The sequence below is a fragment of the Streptopelia decaocto genome (assembly GCF_964273445.1).
Source record: "Streptopelia decaocto genome assembly, chromosome: 3".
Taxonomy (NCBI): Eukaryota; Metazoa; Chordata; class Aves; order Columbiformes; family Columbidae; genus Streptopelia; species Streptopelia decaocto.
Window position 1 is genome coordinate 87713560 of NC_138656.1, and position 15584 is coordinate 87729143.

At 36.3% G+C, this 15584-nt stretch overlaps 1 protein-coding gene across 1 annotated transcript in view; it reads left to right on the forward strand.

Annotated features, from left to right (window-relative positions):
* Positions 1-15584, forward strand: part of IMPG1 (interphotoreceptor matrix proteoglycan 1) — a gene marked incomplete at both ends in the record, with an annotated part of 57515 nt that overhangs the window by 24317 nt on the left and 17614 nt on the right. The window contains 5 exons of the mRNA XM_082048964.1: positions 1802-1860; positions 3512-3532; positions 4911-5164; positions 6626-6702; positions 7186-7723. Of these exons, the coding sequence (XP_081905090.1) occupies positions 1802-1860; positions 3512-3532; positions 4911-5164; positions 6626-6702; positions 7186-7723 (949 nt within the window). The remainder of the gene's footprint in view (positions 1-1801; positions 1861-3511; positions 3533-4910; positions 5165-6625; positions 6703-7185; positions 7724-15584) is intronic.

Consider the following 15584-nt stretch of genomic DNA (forward strand, 5'->3'; position numbering starts at 1 on the left):
TTTAGTTTGGAGGAGAGGAGACTGAGGGGTGACCTTATTAATGTTTATAAATATATAAAGGGTGAATGCCATGAGGATGGAGCCAGGCTCTTCTCATTGGCAAACAATGATAGGACAAGGGGTAATGGGATCAAGCTGGAACACAAGAGGTTCCACATAAATTTGAGAAAAAACTTCTTCTCAGTGAGGGTGACGGAGCACTGGAACAGGCTGCCCAGGTCGGTTGTGGAGTCTCCTTCTCTGGAGACATTCAAAACCCACCTGGACATGTTCCTGTGCGACCTCACCTAGGCATTCCTGCTCCAGCACGGGGATTGGACTAGATGATCTTTTGAGGTCCCTTCCAATCCCAAACATACTATGATACTGTGATAAAATGACAGTGCTTGCCTAAGTCTAGGAAAATTAATTGCATCCTAATGAATCAGGCCCTTAACCTCTGTTACTTTCAGTGAGCATTAATCATGTTAGTCCCACAGTCTAGTTGCTACTTCTGCACCACTTTTACTAAGTCAGACCAAGCTCAAAATAATTTACTTCAGTTCCTTTCCTACTGTCCTCTTGCAAGAGATGGGTAAGGGGAGTGTCGATGGCAGGCTATTTTCTGCACTAGACATTATCTTCTGTTTGCTATGGTGAAAAAGATATCTAAGCTTATACAGTGCAGCTGATCCCTGGTATTGTGATAACATACTGATCTTCCGCTACTTCACTTAACCCGCATGAGAGACACAAAGAAAGCTGTGGGTCTGACTGCTTATTCCCTACCAGTTCTGACAAACCCTCACACATGAATGAATGAGTTCTAAATGTGTACTCAGTTGTACAGAATCATATAGCTAAGGAAGAGGAAAGATCGCTACATTAGTTCATATAATTTTTAAGTGATATGTTGAATTAAAAGAATCTGATTCTTCAAAATTTTCTTCACTTTTCAATTCCCTCAGCTCCCTGCTTTGCTTGCAGATGAAAGGCTTAGATGATGTGTTGCCTGGTACTTAGAAGGACCAGGAAGTGAATCAGAAAGGAACTGCGGAACTGTGTGTTTAAAAAAATCCCTTTCTTCTGACATAGTAGACATACATAAAACATTTCATTTTACTTACCTCAATAAATGTTTCTACAATTGTAAAAGACCAAAAGATCAATCAGCTGGATCTCAAAACATCGTTAATTCTTCAGGTGCTGATAAAAACACTTTTTATCCTAAAGTTCGAAAAATATATGCAGAATTCACCTTTTCTGCTTATTGTTTATTCTTCATATTGTCTCTTCTATTCAAAACCATGTAATTGTGCAATTGTTTACATTAGAATTAAAAATATGTGAACTTATTCCATTTGTACAGGACATATAAAACTGTTTAATTTGTAAATGATTTGCCAAACAATGTAAATCCACCTCCATTTGGTTAGTATTTCTGCATAATTAACAATTTACTGTTAAGGTGACTTGAATCACAAAATTATTCATGAACCAAAACTGCTGAAAATGAGAAAATAATTTGATACATGTCATTTGACTTGCTCTATTATGAACTAGATTATAATTTATTTACATAATTCCATTACTTAAAAAAAGCTGTCTTTTGTACTTCATTTTGCTTATTAATAGATAATGCAGGCAGAATATACAAACCAAATATTATGTTCAACTTGAGTAATGGTGACGGCACAGAGTGCAGTTGAGAGTTTCCTAAAGCTCTTTCTGAAATATGCAAATATTGTCTAGATAATCAACTTGTGCTTACGTTTTAGTGGTAGAACTTACACTGAATTAATGATTTTATGGTTTTCTATAGATGCAAAAGATATTTGAGAAACTTCCAGGATTCAAAGAAATCCACGTATTAGGATTTAAGTAAGTAAGAAAATGGGACTTTTTTTTTGGCTACTAGGATTCTCCTCTTCCTCTTTCCCTCTGACATGAAGAGACCTATATAATAGTGGGGTGTGTATTGCTATAAACAGAAAATAGTTTATGGAGAGAAATGCTAATACATTCCAAGTGAGACAATTTGAATTACTAGTAGGAGCAGCTTCGATTCACTGGGGGATGAAATAATCAATAAATCCTTTGAAATTGCTAGCAATGGTGTATTAAGGACTTTCTTAAATGACAAGGTAAAGAGATATAGGAATATGATTACTTAGGTGGCTACCTTTTTTGTGTATGGATCTTGTGCCCTTCATCAGTCACGGTGAAGGTGCCTTGGCAAGAGAAGGTTGCAGGAGGGTACGTGTTCACACATATGAAACTTTTCAAATATGTGTTTTCCAGGTGTTTCATACAATTAAAAATGTTTCATATTTTAACAAATTTGTGTTCTGGCTTTCAATTTCTTTTAGTTTTACCTTCCTTGTACGTTTACCGCTAATAAAAAGCTACTCTGTATACAAGGGGGGGTGGATCAAAAACTGAGTATTCTATATGTTTGTGATTCTATAGATAAGAGCATATTATGTAAAGGATCAAGAGAAAAATTAATTACTAATAGTAAGAAGTAACATAAAATTGAAAGGGAATAAAGATTAAGAAAAAAAAACAAATTCATATAGGCTTATTGCAGAGCATCAGGCACATTCAGTCCTCCTTCCTTCTAGTAATATTTAATACATGTTGGCGAACATCTATATTGCACTGTAATTGCACTGTATTGCACTTGCTTTTCTCTCTGCAAAATTACTGAGGAAAAAGAAAGAGCAAAGGAAAATGAAAATTAGTTGCTCAAGCAAAAAAGATCTGTAGTGGCATCTCATAGTTACAACATGCAATAACGAACCTGTTTCAGTTGTGGCTCCAGGAGACCTGGGATCCATTTCTGTTTAGTATCTTGGTCTTAGGAGCTGATTTGAGATTACATTCATCAAGGTGGAAGACCAGGATTGCCTCCCTTCATCTAGTAATTTACTTAGCTCCTTACAGTTATAGATCAGCAAAGGCAGGTGTTTCTCTCTATTATCACTTAGCCATATTGCTACATGTATTAGCAGCATTTGCCACAAGGCAATATGAAAGGACAACATCAGAGATACATTAGAGAATTCATCAGGGGAAATAACAGGGCATTATATTACAGAAGGTCAAAATAGGCACGTCTTCCGGAGGTAATTAATAGGACAAGTTACCCCTGTGTCTAGGATCTGAGTAGGCACCATGTGTTCACACAGGTGTTCATTGCCACAATAAGGATATAGATTATCAATGACAAGGCTTAAATTGCACCATTTGTAGGGGGAAATAAGAAAGCAGATATTTCAAACTATCAAGGTAAAATTTTCCATTTTCCTACTCAAAACATGGAGATTCCCATTGTTTGGAAGAGAAAGAGTGAAATTATGGAGAGTAGCCTGTCATTTTCACACAGAGATAAAAATTACAGATGATACACAGAAGATTAAAGATAAATTGTCAAAAGATGTTTTTGATGTACAACTGACTGTACATGAATCTTTGTTTCTCTTTCTTTTGCAATCCTTTATTACATCCTTCCTTCTATGATGAAATGAAGACAGAAGAAGGAGAAAGATGGGTAATTTGTCTCTAATTCATAATTAATCTTAATCATTTCATAGACTATAAGATGTACATAGATACACCAATAAATGTTATTTAACTTGATGTGATAAAGTGAATCAATTTGTCTTCTGCCTAAGTACAAAATCTGCGATATAAAGCAGAAGGGACAGCTTTTACTTTAATCTGGAAGGTTCATAGAATCAAATTTTGTCAGGATCTCTCTGAAGGAAAGAAATTTGTTTGACATAAGAAAATTTATGGTCAGATGACTGAAGATTTCTATCAGTCATAAACTGAAAAAAAATAGAAAAACTTCATATTTAAATTTTCTTTTTTGATCTGCTGTTTCCTAGCTGTATTCCCATATACACATTATCTTCAATAAGTATGTAGAATTTGATTCGTTATCTCCATTATCAGGCAGATAGAATGACAAACAGACCAGTGACTATCTTGAGAAAATGAAGGGAGCCTTTGACTGGTAATAGAAACAACTACATAGGCTGTTGTTGTTGTTTAAAAGTCCTGCTGGGGAATGATTTGTCTAACGGCTCCCAGACTTTCTCTTTCACTTGTAGTTTGAAAGGAAGAATTTTCTAAGGCTTTTCCTGAATTCTTGCAGTGTCATATAAATGTAAATACATTGCATATACTTCCTCTCTCTCCAGTTATTTGATATTATAAAAGCAACATAGTGGAGTACAAATATTTAACAATGTACTTATAATTTTTTTAATGTAATGAGGTGAATTTAGTATTTATGAAAAGGAATGTATTAATAATGGTAAAAATTTGAAACTTCTGTTAAGCAAGTACATCTAGGGAGAAGCTATAGACATTAATTTAGACTTGGAAAATGTAACTCCCATTGTGAAAAGTGATTTGTTTGCCACATTATAGCTAACTTTCTTGGTGTTCTTCAAAAAAGAGTAAAAAAAAATGCCACAGATGTGATAGGATTTTTGCTTATCTGGAGCTTTATGAACTGTCTAGTCCCTTTTCATAAGTTCCTGCATACTTAATTGGTGATTATGGCTTCTAGCAACCCCAGCATGCATTTCTGACTGTTTGAACCAATAATCAATGACTTCAAATTATATTACCAGTTCTACAGGTCTCTGAGTAGTCAGATTAAACTGTATTATGTTAGAGCATTTTATAATTTTCTTCAGTATTGGAATTTTTATTTAAAATTATGCATAGAAGAAAACAAAATAGCTATAACAAAAGTAATCTGAAGATAGCAGTCTCATTAGAAAGAAGAATATCTACAGTATTTTTTAGAGAAGATAATATGTTATGGTTGCATATATTTTGTTTGTTTGTAAAATCAGTCCTCAGCCAGTAACTGATTTTGGTTCACTTGGAATTTTTGCATCTTCCTCTTGCAGATCAAGCAGCACTATAGCACGATACGTGGTAAACTTCGAGAGAGATGCCTCAGAAATCAAAAGCACAGCGGATGACATCTCAACTATTGGATCTAACAAGGTTGAAAATGAAAAACTTCCACTCTCTCCAAAGGAAGAGCAGGAGACATCAGCGACTAAGCTCACAGTAACAGACCTTCAGCAGCTCGTTGCTATAGCACTCCACGAAGACCAGTCCCTGCCAATGGACCTGGGAACACTCCAGTTTACTGACGGTGAGTTGGCAGGCCAGTGCCAGGTGCAAGTCTAAATCTTGCCCTTTCACATTGATGCAATTTCAGTAAAGTCTCCTTTGCTTCTTTAACAGACTGTTTTCATGTGATGTATCCCGTCCTCCTAAGCATTGCATAGCATGCAAAGAATGCACAGATCTAAGTTAAATTTTATAGCAAAATGTGCCTTGATAATTATACAACCTGATTTCCAGTCATCTTAGAGGTTCTATTTTTTTGGTTGTTTGTTTAGATAAGCTGGATGTTTTGCAGACTAAGACAAAAAAAGAGGGGGGAAAAAAAAAAAACACTATGAATATTCAAAATAACATTTTAATTTCCCAATATGGACAGTCTCATTTGTTTAATAAGAAAAAAAGTGAGGGTTTCCTCTAACATAAATCTAGCTTTCTGAAAGCTAAGACTCATTTGTAAGCAAGCCATCTAACCTCCCAGTTAAGTCAGAGAGACAGATACGTTGAAGAGCTTTTGATCTCAAGCTAAAATCAGTGTTATGGAAATCACCATAAAGGTTCACTTTGCTTTCTGGAACACAGAGGGAGTGCAAGTGACATGATGGGTGTGAAGACCTCCAGCGGAAGGTTGAAGGGTTTAATACTGTTCAATAATTCTGCTAATAAATATTCTCTTTTACTCCATCAATGATTTTTTTCAAAGCTGGCACAGCCCTACTTTTGAGGAGGTGTATTAAAGATGGGGAAAATAATTTAAAATGTTTTTATATGTATATGTACCAAAACAATCTTAAAACACACAGCAAATTTTAGCTGTAGTCTTTGATTTACAAACAGCAGCATTTTCTTGAAAAAAAAAAAAAAAAAGAGCCAGTACTTTCTGAAATAATATCATATTTAAATGTAGATTAAAAGTCCTAAGAAAAACTTTAATGGATATAGAACACTTTAATAATAACTATTTTAATCAATTTTTCCCACTAGTTATTTTTAAAAAACAGGTTTAGAAAAACAGGCTGTATGCAAATACATTTAAAGAGCTCCTCTGAGGGGGTGAAGGGAGCACTGGGCACTAAAGCCAAAACTCTGAGATTAAGAATGATGTGTACTTCAGATAAAACTGAAAACAATTCAGGCTTAATGAGCACCACAGTATAATGAGTCATCATAGCCCATGCAGATCTAACTGAGCACTTCATACTTCAGCTGATTTTAAGCACTGATCCGTGGTTCAGCTCTCTGCAGACCTATCCTATTTAAACTAAATAAATCGTACAAAGAATAATGCATGTAAAGTTACTGTTTTCCTCATAATTGCCAGTTTAAATGGAAATTTATGCCTCTTCCTAACGTGGATTTTTAGAAATATTTTTGATGAAGGATAGTTTTAATACTGTTTTTTACTGAGCTGATGTGTTCTGATCAGTTCTCAGTGTGCCACCGCTGAAATATTGTGCTCTCTGTCACTTTTTTTAATTTTTTTTTTCAGAAACCATTATACCACCCAGTGATTTTGACAATGATATCCAAGGCATGGTTACTATTCCTCTGGCAGGCCCTGATTTGGTAAGTTAATGCTGGTTGTTATATTAGTTTATTTTTCTATGAGAAATAAAATTAAACAGTGTTAAGATGTACATAAATAAACAGGAAAAGGCTCTAATGCCAAAATACATATCTGCCTTTTATAAATGCTGTAAGGATGAATGTTGTGGTGGTGTTACAATGAGAGAGATACTGTTTAAAGCATTTACAGGTGAATATTACTGCTCAACTACCTTCTCCAGTTTTAATTATTAAGTAAACATTTTACAGCTCAGTAGTACATCTCAATGACAGAAGGAGAGCAATTGTCAGGGATAGTGAAAGTCATTTTTCTTTGACCATTTTTTAAATTACAGGCAATGTGATTAGGATCAGAGGCAGATGCCAAACACTTGATACATCCCATGACTTCATGCTGAGTTAGCTGTTTGCAGGCTCCTGTGGCCTTTTTAGCAACGAAAGGTAAACGTAATAATGAAAGTTGCTTTTAAAAAACTTTTTCAGGAGGACTCCATGAGTGTGGAACTCCCACTGGGTTACCCCAGCCCAGCGACAGTGGACCAAACAGAAGACATCTCTGTCAATGAATTTACAACTGGAATCCCTATGTTAAGTGGAGAGATCAGTGCCCCTGAAGACTTTAACAATTTTGTTTCATCTGAACCTGTGTTTCCTACCAAATCCTTCAGAGAACCATTTCAGGACAAATATCCTCCAGATGCAGAAGGTATTGCTACTGACTACCAAAGTTTCACAGTGCCTTTCAATGCTCTGGGTAGCACTAGCAGTCCTCCAAAACCAGAGGATTCCTATGTGCCTCCTCCAGCAGATGATTCTGCCAGCAATGAATTAATCACCGACGGCTACAAGTCTCCAACAGAGCAGCCTACCACTCTGGCGGTTTATACCACACATAGCTTTACCCCACCTAATCTCCTGCAAGCCAGAGATGAGAATAATGAAGCTGAGGAGAAGAAAGAACTGACTGATGTAACAGTGCCACCTTTCAAGGTAGCTGACCAAGATAGTCTGTCTGGACAAGGTAAGACACAAAAGATTTTTACATAAGAGAAAGTAGGAGAGATGTGGTTGTTATTACACATACAGTCTTGTATAAGTACAGTAAGCATTCCTTTCAGTTGTGACAGTAATTTTTCTGGACCCTCAAAGGTAAAAAATGTATGTTTCTGATGTCCGCTTCAGGAAAATCCTAATGTACCCAAAGTCAAGGTTGTCAAAGAAAAAAAAAAAAAGAAAAGACTGCTTTCTACATGGTATTACGGTAAAAATTCAAAAAGGCCAAGCAAACAGACATCTCCCTACATCCCCGCATCAGGCCTCACTAACTCAGCGTTAGGTCACTAATTTTACTTACACTTCTAAGAAGACTGTGCTAGTTGTGTCACATGCAAGAGGTCACCACCAACACATGGGAGGAATTTGTTTTTTCATGAATATTCAGATGTGCTTTTTCTCAGATTTTTGACTGACCATCTCAACAGAAAAGCAGAGGGCAGGTAAGAACTTCATAGGAATCGGCAGGATTCTCTGAAGTCCCCATGTAGTCTCTAAGCAATACCAAAAAATCCGCGAAGAAAAACAAACAAAAAAATAAATTATATGGCAAAACTCCCACATTTGCTTAAATGACAACACTCAGGGCTTCTGGGTGCCCAAGAAGGTCATCTTCAAAGCTTGTAAGTTTGCTGCCTGCTTCAGGGAAGTCCCCTGCTCCCATAAGAGGCTCTACTCTGTCCCTGTTCTGCTAGCTCCCTCCTTGCTCAGTCCTTGGTATTTCATGTCCCACCCTGTACTCCAGAAGCCTCTTAGCATGATGAATTAGCATGATGAACCCTTCACCCCTTTTCAAGATGTTCTTCCCAACCCAGCATGCCCAGAAACAGCAAGAACGAACCTTAATCCCTGCTGCCCAGCCACATCCTGTAAGGCAAACAGGCAGTATCTGCATAGCTGATCAGAAATACCCCACTGCTTGGAATCAGCATCATTCACCATGGGCTCACACAGCAGAAATGTTAGAAGGGGAAATTTCCATGTATTATAGTGTCTATAGTATTGTTCTTTTTGGATCCAGTAAATAGCAAGACCAGCATTCTAAATATTGAAGTAGGTAAAAGCTGCCACTTGGGATCGTACACTAATTAACTCGGGACAGGAAAGAGCATCACATATTCCATGGTCATGTTGTTGCACCTGGCAGTTTATGTACTGAGTGAGAATGTCCTGTTCTATAGTCCTGCCTTTATGCATAGAGTTCTGAAGTGAGAGAAAGGCAAATACTTTATGGTTTGCAGTATGACTTAAAGATTAGAAAATCACTTCTTATAAGAATCAATTGTGAGATGTTCTTGAAAATAAATCTTATGATGAAAAGTGTTAAACACAACTATTTCCAAATGCATGCTGAGAAGTCTTGTGGTGCTACCGATAAAAGCATAGCATATCTTCAAATAACAGCACAGCATACTTCTAAATAACAGCCATTATAACTGTGGAAAAGTGTTATAATTTCAGGGGTAAAAAAAAAGCCATATTCATTTTTCATTCTGTTCTCTTGTTGGGTTAGGGATTTGATGTCATTAAAACCACATAAAACCAACATATCTATTTTGCAATTTGCTAAATAGCTGTATAGCCTAACAGCTACAAATGACTGAAGAAAAGAAGCAGAGGGTATTTGACTCATCAAAAATGCAGAGCAACTAATGCTCAAAATACTAGCTCCATATTTTCTATTGCAATTTACTATAGTTACTGTCCAATTGTTTCTCTCTGCATGGGAGAAAGAATACAGAATATGGACCTCCCTCTGGCCCTGAGGTTCAGGCTTGTTTGATTGTTCCCCAGTGACAGTGTGAGATCACAGTTCATTCAACTCTTGCACAGGCTCTGATACCTCAGATCAAACTGGGGATTAGTTTATGTGTTTCTAAATGATCCTCAGAGACAACACATTGTATAGTTTAATGAGTTTTGATGTCATCAGGCAAATATCAGCACCAAAGGAAATTTTACGAAGGATAATACGAATGGAAAGTTCACTGCTTACTAACCCAGATTTCTTCAACAATTTTTTTCTCATATAATTTGAAATTCAGTACAAAAAATACATGAAGGTTTTCTTCTTCTTAAAGCCATTATTGCCAGTGTCTCAAAGAGGTGTGGCTCTTCTGTGAGTGCAGGTTTGATCCTATAAGCACCCTGGTACTGACCCTTTAAACACTGTTGTACTTTTGCATTGGGATCTGTCAATCTGCAAAACAGAATGAACTGTCTAGAGCTGTAAAAAAAAAAACTTCTCCAAAATAAGACCCACTCTTTGTTCCTCCTCGTTGAACACAAGTTATGTCTAAAATAAGCACTAGAATATAAGAATTCCATCATCCTCTCTGCACCTGTATAGAAGGACAAAAAAAGATTGTTCGATATTTAAAAAGAAGGTATGTCATGTTAGCAATGACACAAAATTGTAGTTACTATATTTGCTTACAGTCTTGTAGTACACAAAACATACTGCATGCTTAACAGAAGAGAGAAGTTGAAAAGCTATTTACTGAGTTTTAAAATAATAACTAGTGTATATTTTTAAAAACTTTTTCTTTTTTAATAGCTTTTTCAATTCTGGAAGTCCGTTGCTTAGCATTCCTTGCATTCTTTTATTTCCCTAGATGTTGCATGTTTTATAAGAACTAATAGAATTTGATCTGGAAATTCTGGACCTAACAACATGACAGAGGTTTTATTAAAGTTAATAATGTCAGTGATTTTAATTGTAATATAGCAAGCAGAATTCCTCATAGCAAGTATACCTTTTTTCACATCTTGTGCCTGGCTGCATTTCACAGCAATGTTTCTTAGTAATATTAACAAACAAACAAACAAAACAAAACCAAAAAACACCTTTTAACTATTGTCAGTGTGAAACAGCAGGAACTACTTAGACTGTGTTGTATAAGGCTGGAGAGAGGGCTACGGTTTAAATAACTGCCTGCTATTTGGTGACATTAATTTCCAGCCATTTTCCCACCCTACAGTCCAGAAGAAGGAACAGATTTTATTCATCATGTCTAGAACTTCAAATGCATACTTCTTTACCATGAAAGGAACAGCTGGCTAACAGAAATAACATAGTTTGAGATTCTTTTATGTGTCTTCATCAGCTCAGTGTTTCACAGATGGATTTTATTGCATTGGTTATCACATGTGTAACTACAGGATTAACATTACTACAGATTCCTGAACACTGAATGTCTACAGCCTACACCAACTGCTTTAATTGTGCCTCCCTGAGCAAAGCAATAAAAAAAAATCTTTCACAGCTCCCAAAAAAGTAATCAGACTCAGCATCACACACAAATACAAAAGCAGTTTTGCATACAACCTCTAGGGAAAGGTGTTAAAAACAGGGGAGGGACAAGAAGTCAAACTAATGACAGGTATCCTTTTAAGCCATGCAGGATGAGATTTGTCAGATTTGGGCAGACTGTGGGAGGAAGGAGCCAGAAGCAAGTGTGAAGCTTCTTTCAGATAGTCCTGTGCTCATTCTGGACAGTGATACTGCCTGTGGGCAGTAAAGAGCAGTGAAGGATAGACAGCCATTCTGGGCAGTGATGGCAGCTACCCCACCCCTTGAAATAGTCCAGGTCTACTAGGAAGATGCTAAACTGTCTTTAAGTAAGCCTAACCTTTGAATTTCAAAGTATGCTTTGAGATTTCTCAATGGAATTAAGAGAAAAAAAACTGGTTCAAATTTCCAGACCTCTTAGTGAAAAGTTCTGAAATGCCTGGATCAGAGGTCGAGATATAAACATTTGACTACTCAGAAAAAGGTCTTCCTTAGCTGTAGCATCTTCAAAATTTAGACTATTTCCATTTTCCATTTACAACCAGTGCAAAAAAAAGATTTTTTTCTACTGTCTGAGATGATACCTGTTCCATGTTCTCCAGCATTCCTCTTTCTTCTTCATATTTTTTTCCCCTCTGGAGTTAACTCATCAAGATCTCTTCTGTACCATTTTCTTCTCCCTGTGTTTGCAGTCTTCCTGTGACTGTATCTAAAACAGTATGATCATTCACAAAGGAAATGTAACACACTAGTCAGATTGTTATTTCAGGTACCAAGAAAATTTCAGCAGTAAAACAAATGCAAACAAATGTATGCACACATAAATGAGATCACGAAGTCTGTAACAAAAATTATTATATACTTTTACTTCCAAAGCAGTAAGAATAATATTAGTTTGTATTTGTTTTAATGGTAGCTTCTAACAAATTATATAATCCAGGTAAATGGCTATCCCAAAATCCTGACCACCATGGAGGAAGCAATATTTCTGAAGAAGTTATTCCAGAGGCATAGGACAAAATAAATCTAGCAGTAAAATACTTCAGCCATTCTGTTGTACTATATCTCAGTCTCATCAGCCTGCATCATCTTCAAGCTCTCAAGATAGTGAGAGAAGTCGACTCTGCAGGGTGTGTCACAGAGTTTTTTCTGTGAGAAAAAAAAAAAGAAAAGAAAAAAAAAGAAAAGAAAAAAAAAGAAAAAAAATTAAAATGAACACTGATGAGGACTGGATGGTGGTCACATCTCTGTTGGCGTAACTGATAAGAACCTGATTAATTTCTATAACTGCTCTCATGTTCACACTGCCTTGTTGTGAGTAGTCCTATTTGACATCGTCCGCCTGTGCAACAGTTATTTGGATTTTGCGCTCCTTGCTCACTACTATTGCTAAGCAATCTTTCAAAAAATTCGGTTTCCTGGATGTTTGGGGATTCTTTCTACCTCTGCTTCATCCCTCGCTGCCTAAGCACCATTGTGCTTAGCATAGCTTTCTATTTGATATAACCAGCATTGTCATGGAAAAGAAAATGCTTCTTGCAAGAATCACTCTGGATGTTCCCAGGATTGGAATTCACCCATTCTTTGTGCCAGCAACGCTCACCAGTTTTTTCACATTGATGGTTATACAAGGTAAGAACTCCTCTGTTTCCTTGCATGTTTTTCTGTTTTTCTTATGTTTTCTTTGATCATTAACTAACAGGCTTTTCTCAACATTCTCCTGCATCAGGTCCTCTCTGTGGTCTCTCGCCTGCTGCCTCAGATGTGCAAAGAATGCTTTTCCTGGAGGTGCTGCTTCTGTCTGATGCTTGGAGAAGTGAACAAGTATGTCTAGCTACATCATTTTCTCAAGCATTATATACGATATTGATTAGCCTAAAAGTTATCTGTGAGATGAAGATGAAGCTGAATGCAAAAGTTTCAGCAGGCCCACATTAGGACACATCAGATGTAAGAAAAGGTTCATATTATGTTCACTGTTATGATAAAGTTAGAATTGCATACTTGGAGTACCACAGGTATCCTGAAAATTCCTAAAGATATTAGAGTATGCAATTAGCGCGTGGCCAAAATTTAACGATGGTCTGCTGCTCAACTATCTCTGTGCTGGAGACAGCAGTTACAACCTGAATAGAACAAAACGTGCATCACAACTTCAAAACATACTTTAGAATGCCAAAATGAAATTACTAACCCAAGCAAAATAGTATGAGAGAAACAGAGTACTATCTATTATATTTTCCCAATTTAACACATCACTTGTTTGAATTACTAAGCTGTCCAATCACTTCAGTTCAGTTTTATTTAAGGTTAAGCTTCACTTCCTTCTTATTCATGCCTCCTCACCCTGAATACACGGTATAAACTCGCATTAACCAAAACAACTGAATCTTTATATGCAATTGGTACTTCTAATGACTCAGTGAAATTATTGTCTGAAGTACAGAAAACAATTTATATTTCTGCTAAGAAAATTTGCTTATCCAGAGGCAAACATCCTGAGTTACATGGAATGTGAAAAAATGTAACACCTCCTTCTCCATCTACATAGATAGCAGAAAGATATGCCTCACTGCTCAGCCACTTGTTCACTTGTACTTTTTAGTCTTAAGTCTCTTCCCAGATGTAGGTACACATTGCTACCTCATTGCTTCTACAGGTGCACACCTGCACCAGATACTCATATTCTACACACACGCTTGGAATTTCTCTCATAAACAGTCATCACTGTTGCTAGTAAACTCCATTGTTCCTGCAGCTAATTCTCCTGTACTTCAGATGCTCCCTTTCAGCCTTTCAAAACTAACCATCCTTCAGTACTTTTGTTTTCCAAGTGCTATCACTTCTCCTATAATTACCATTTGCCTGGTGATTGCCCCCTTCCATGTTCAATGCTATTTCACTCCAAACTAACCATCTCCCTCCCTCCAAATTCATCATAATACTGCCTACTTGAGATCAGCTCACTAGCCAAAACTTAGGCTTTTCATTAGTTGCAGGTAACCCTCCACTACGAGTGAGATGCAAAAAAATGTAACATAGGCTTTCGTACATGCCAGTCTCAGACCCCATCTTGTGTTAAAAACAACTCATGGTCATCTTTCTGTCTCTGTGCAGAGACAAATAACATATTCATGTCCTGAATAAAATAATTTTAAAACTGTGACCAATGCAGTAGTAAAATAAGGAAAATATTTTAAAACAAATAGGACAGATTTTTAGCCTGAGGGTGTAAGATTACGTTTACTAGGTTATAACTGAATGAAATGAATCCAGTTTACATGTCATATAGTCCAGTTGGAATAAATACAGCTAAAGTGGCACTGCTGAGACTAATATGCTCTAAACAATGCATTTCACTCACTCATTAAAAATCCTTGGTCTTGCTAGAAATGTTACCTTTGAGAATTAATCTGTTATGATCAAACAGTACTAAAATTTTTATTTTCTAAAATGTTAAGATTCCTCTCTTCAGAGGATTCAGTATCCTTCCAGCTTAAGAAAGTCCATTTGAGTTCAACCTGGTATTTTCAACAGTGAATTCCTTGTTAGGGGATAACTCATGCCACCTGCATTAGACCATTATAGGCAAGTTGTAACTTGTGTGCTCTGAATCACAGCTCTGGATGGAATTTTCTACCTCTGTCTATGAGCTACAGGGAGGGCTTGGCCTTCCAGCTTAGATTCTCTCAGCCATATCTGAAATGCCTCACACAGGTGACACTGATGCTAATATAAATTTAAGTTGCATGTTCTTCAATTTGAAAGATCCACTAGTATTTATAGCTAAAAGACAAAAAATCTTAAATGGAGGCCAATGTGCCATAATATTTATACTAAATTTAATGGTTTTTTGTTTGTGAAATTCTAGAAATATGCAAAACTCTTGCCAGGATAAATCACATATATTTGCACATTGCAATTGGTGTGAGGTTGTTTTTGGTGTTTTTTAGTTTGTTGGTTAGTTTTTGTTCTGACTTCTGCTTGAAGATAACAGCATTTTTTTCCAATATGTTGTTAATATTGCTTTCTCTATGCAACTTTATAGAAAGAGCTAGATACAATTTCAAGCAACAATAGCTAGGTGTAAGTTAGAAGGAGGCAAAAGTTCCACTTTCATTCAACAGAATGGTAAGATCATAATGTGCATCAGTAAGAACATGATTAAACCAAGCCTGGATGCAAACGAATTAGTTTCTTTTTCATTTTATTGCATTTATATGTTTGGGTGTCTTTTTCATTCTTCCCTAGCTAGTGGATTTTTTTTTAATTAAAGTATTGTAGAATATAATATTGTAGAATAGTGGTGCCAATAACAGATAAATGAGTTCACAGTTAAAATTTTATATATGGCCAAATATTCCTTTAATAACCATCTTTATTGCCATGCAGTTTCAGATAATGGGCTTTCAAGCAGAGTGGGCAGGGATTGACTGAAAAAGTATTATTCATTAATGACATTCTCATACCTGAGGATTTCAATTCCTAACCAATACTTTTCAATAAATCTTGCCACTGTTTTGGTTTATTTTTCAAG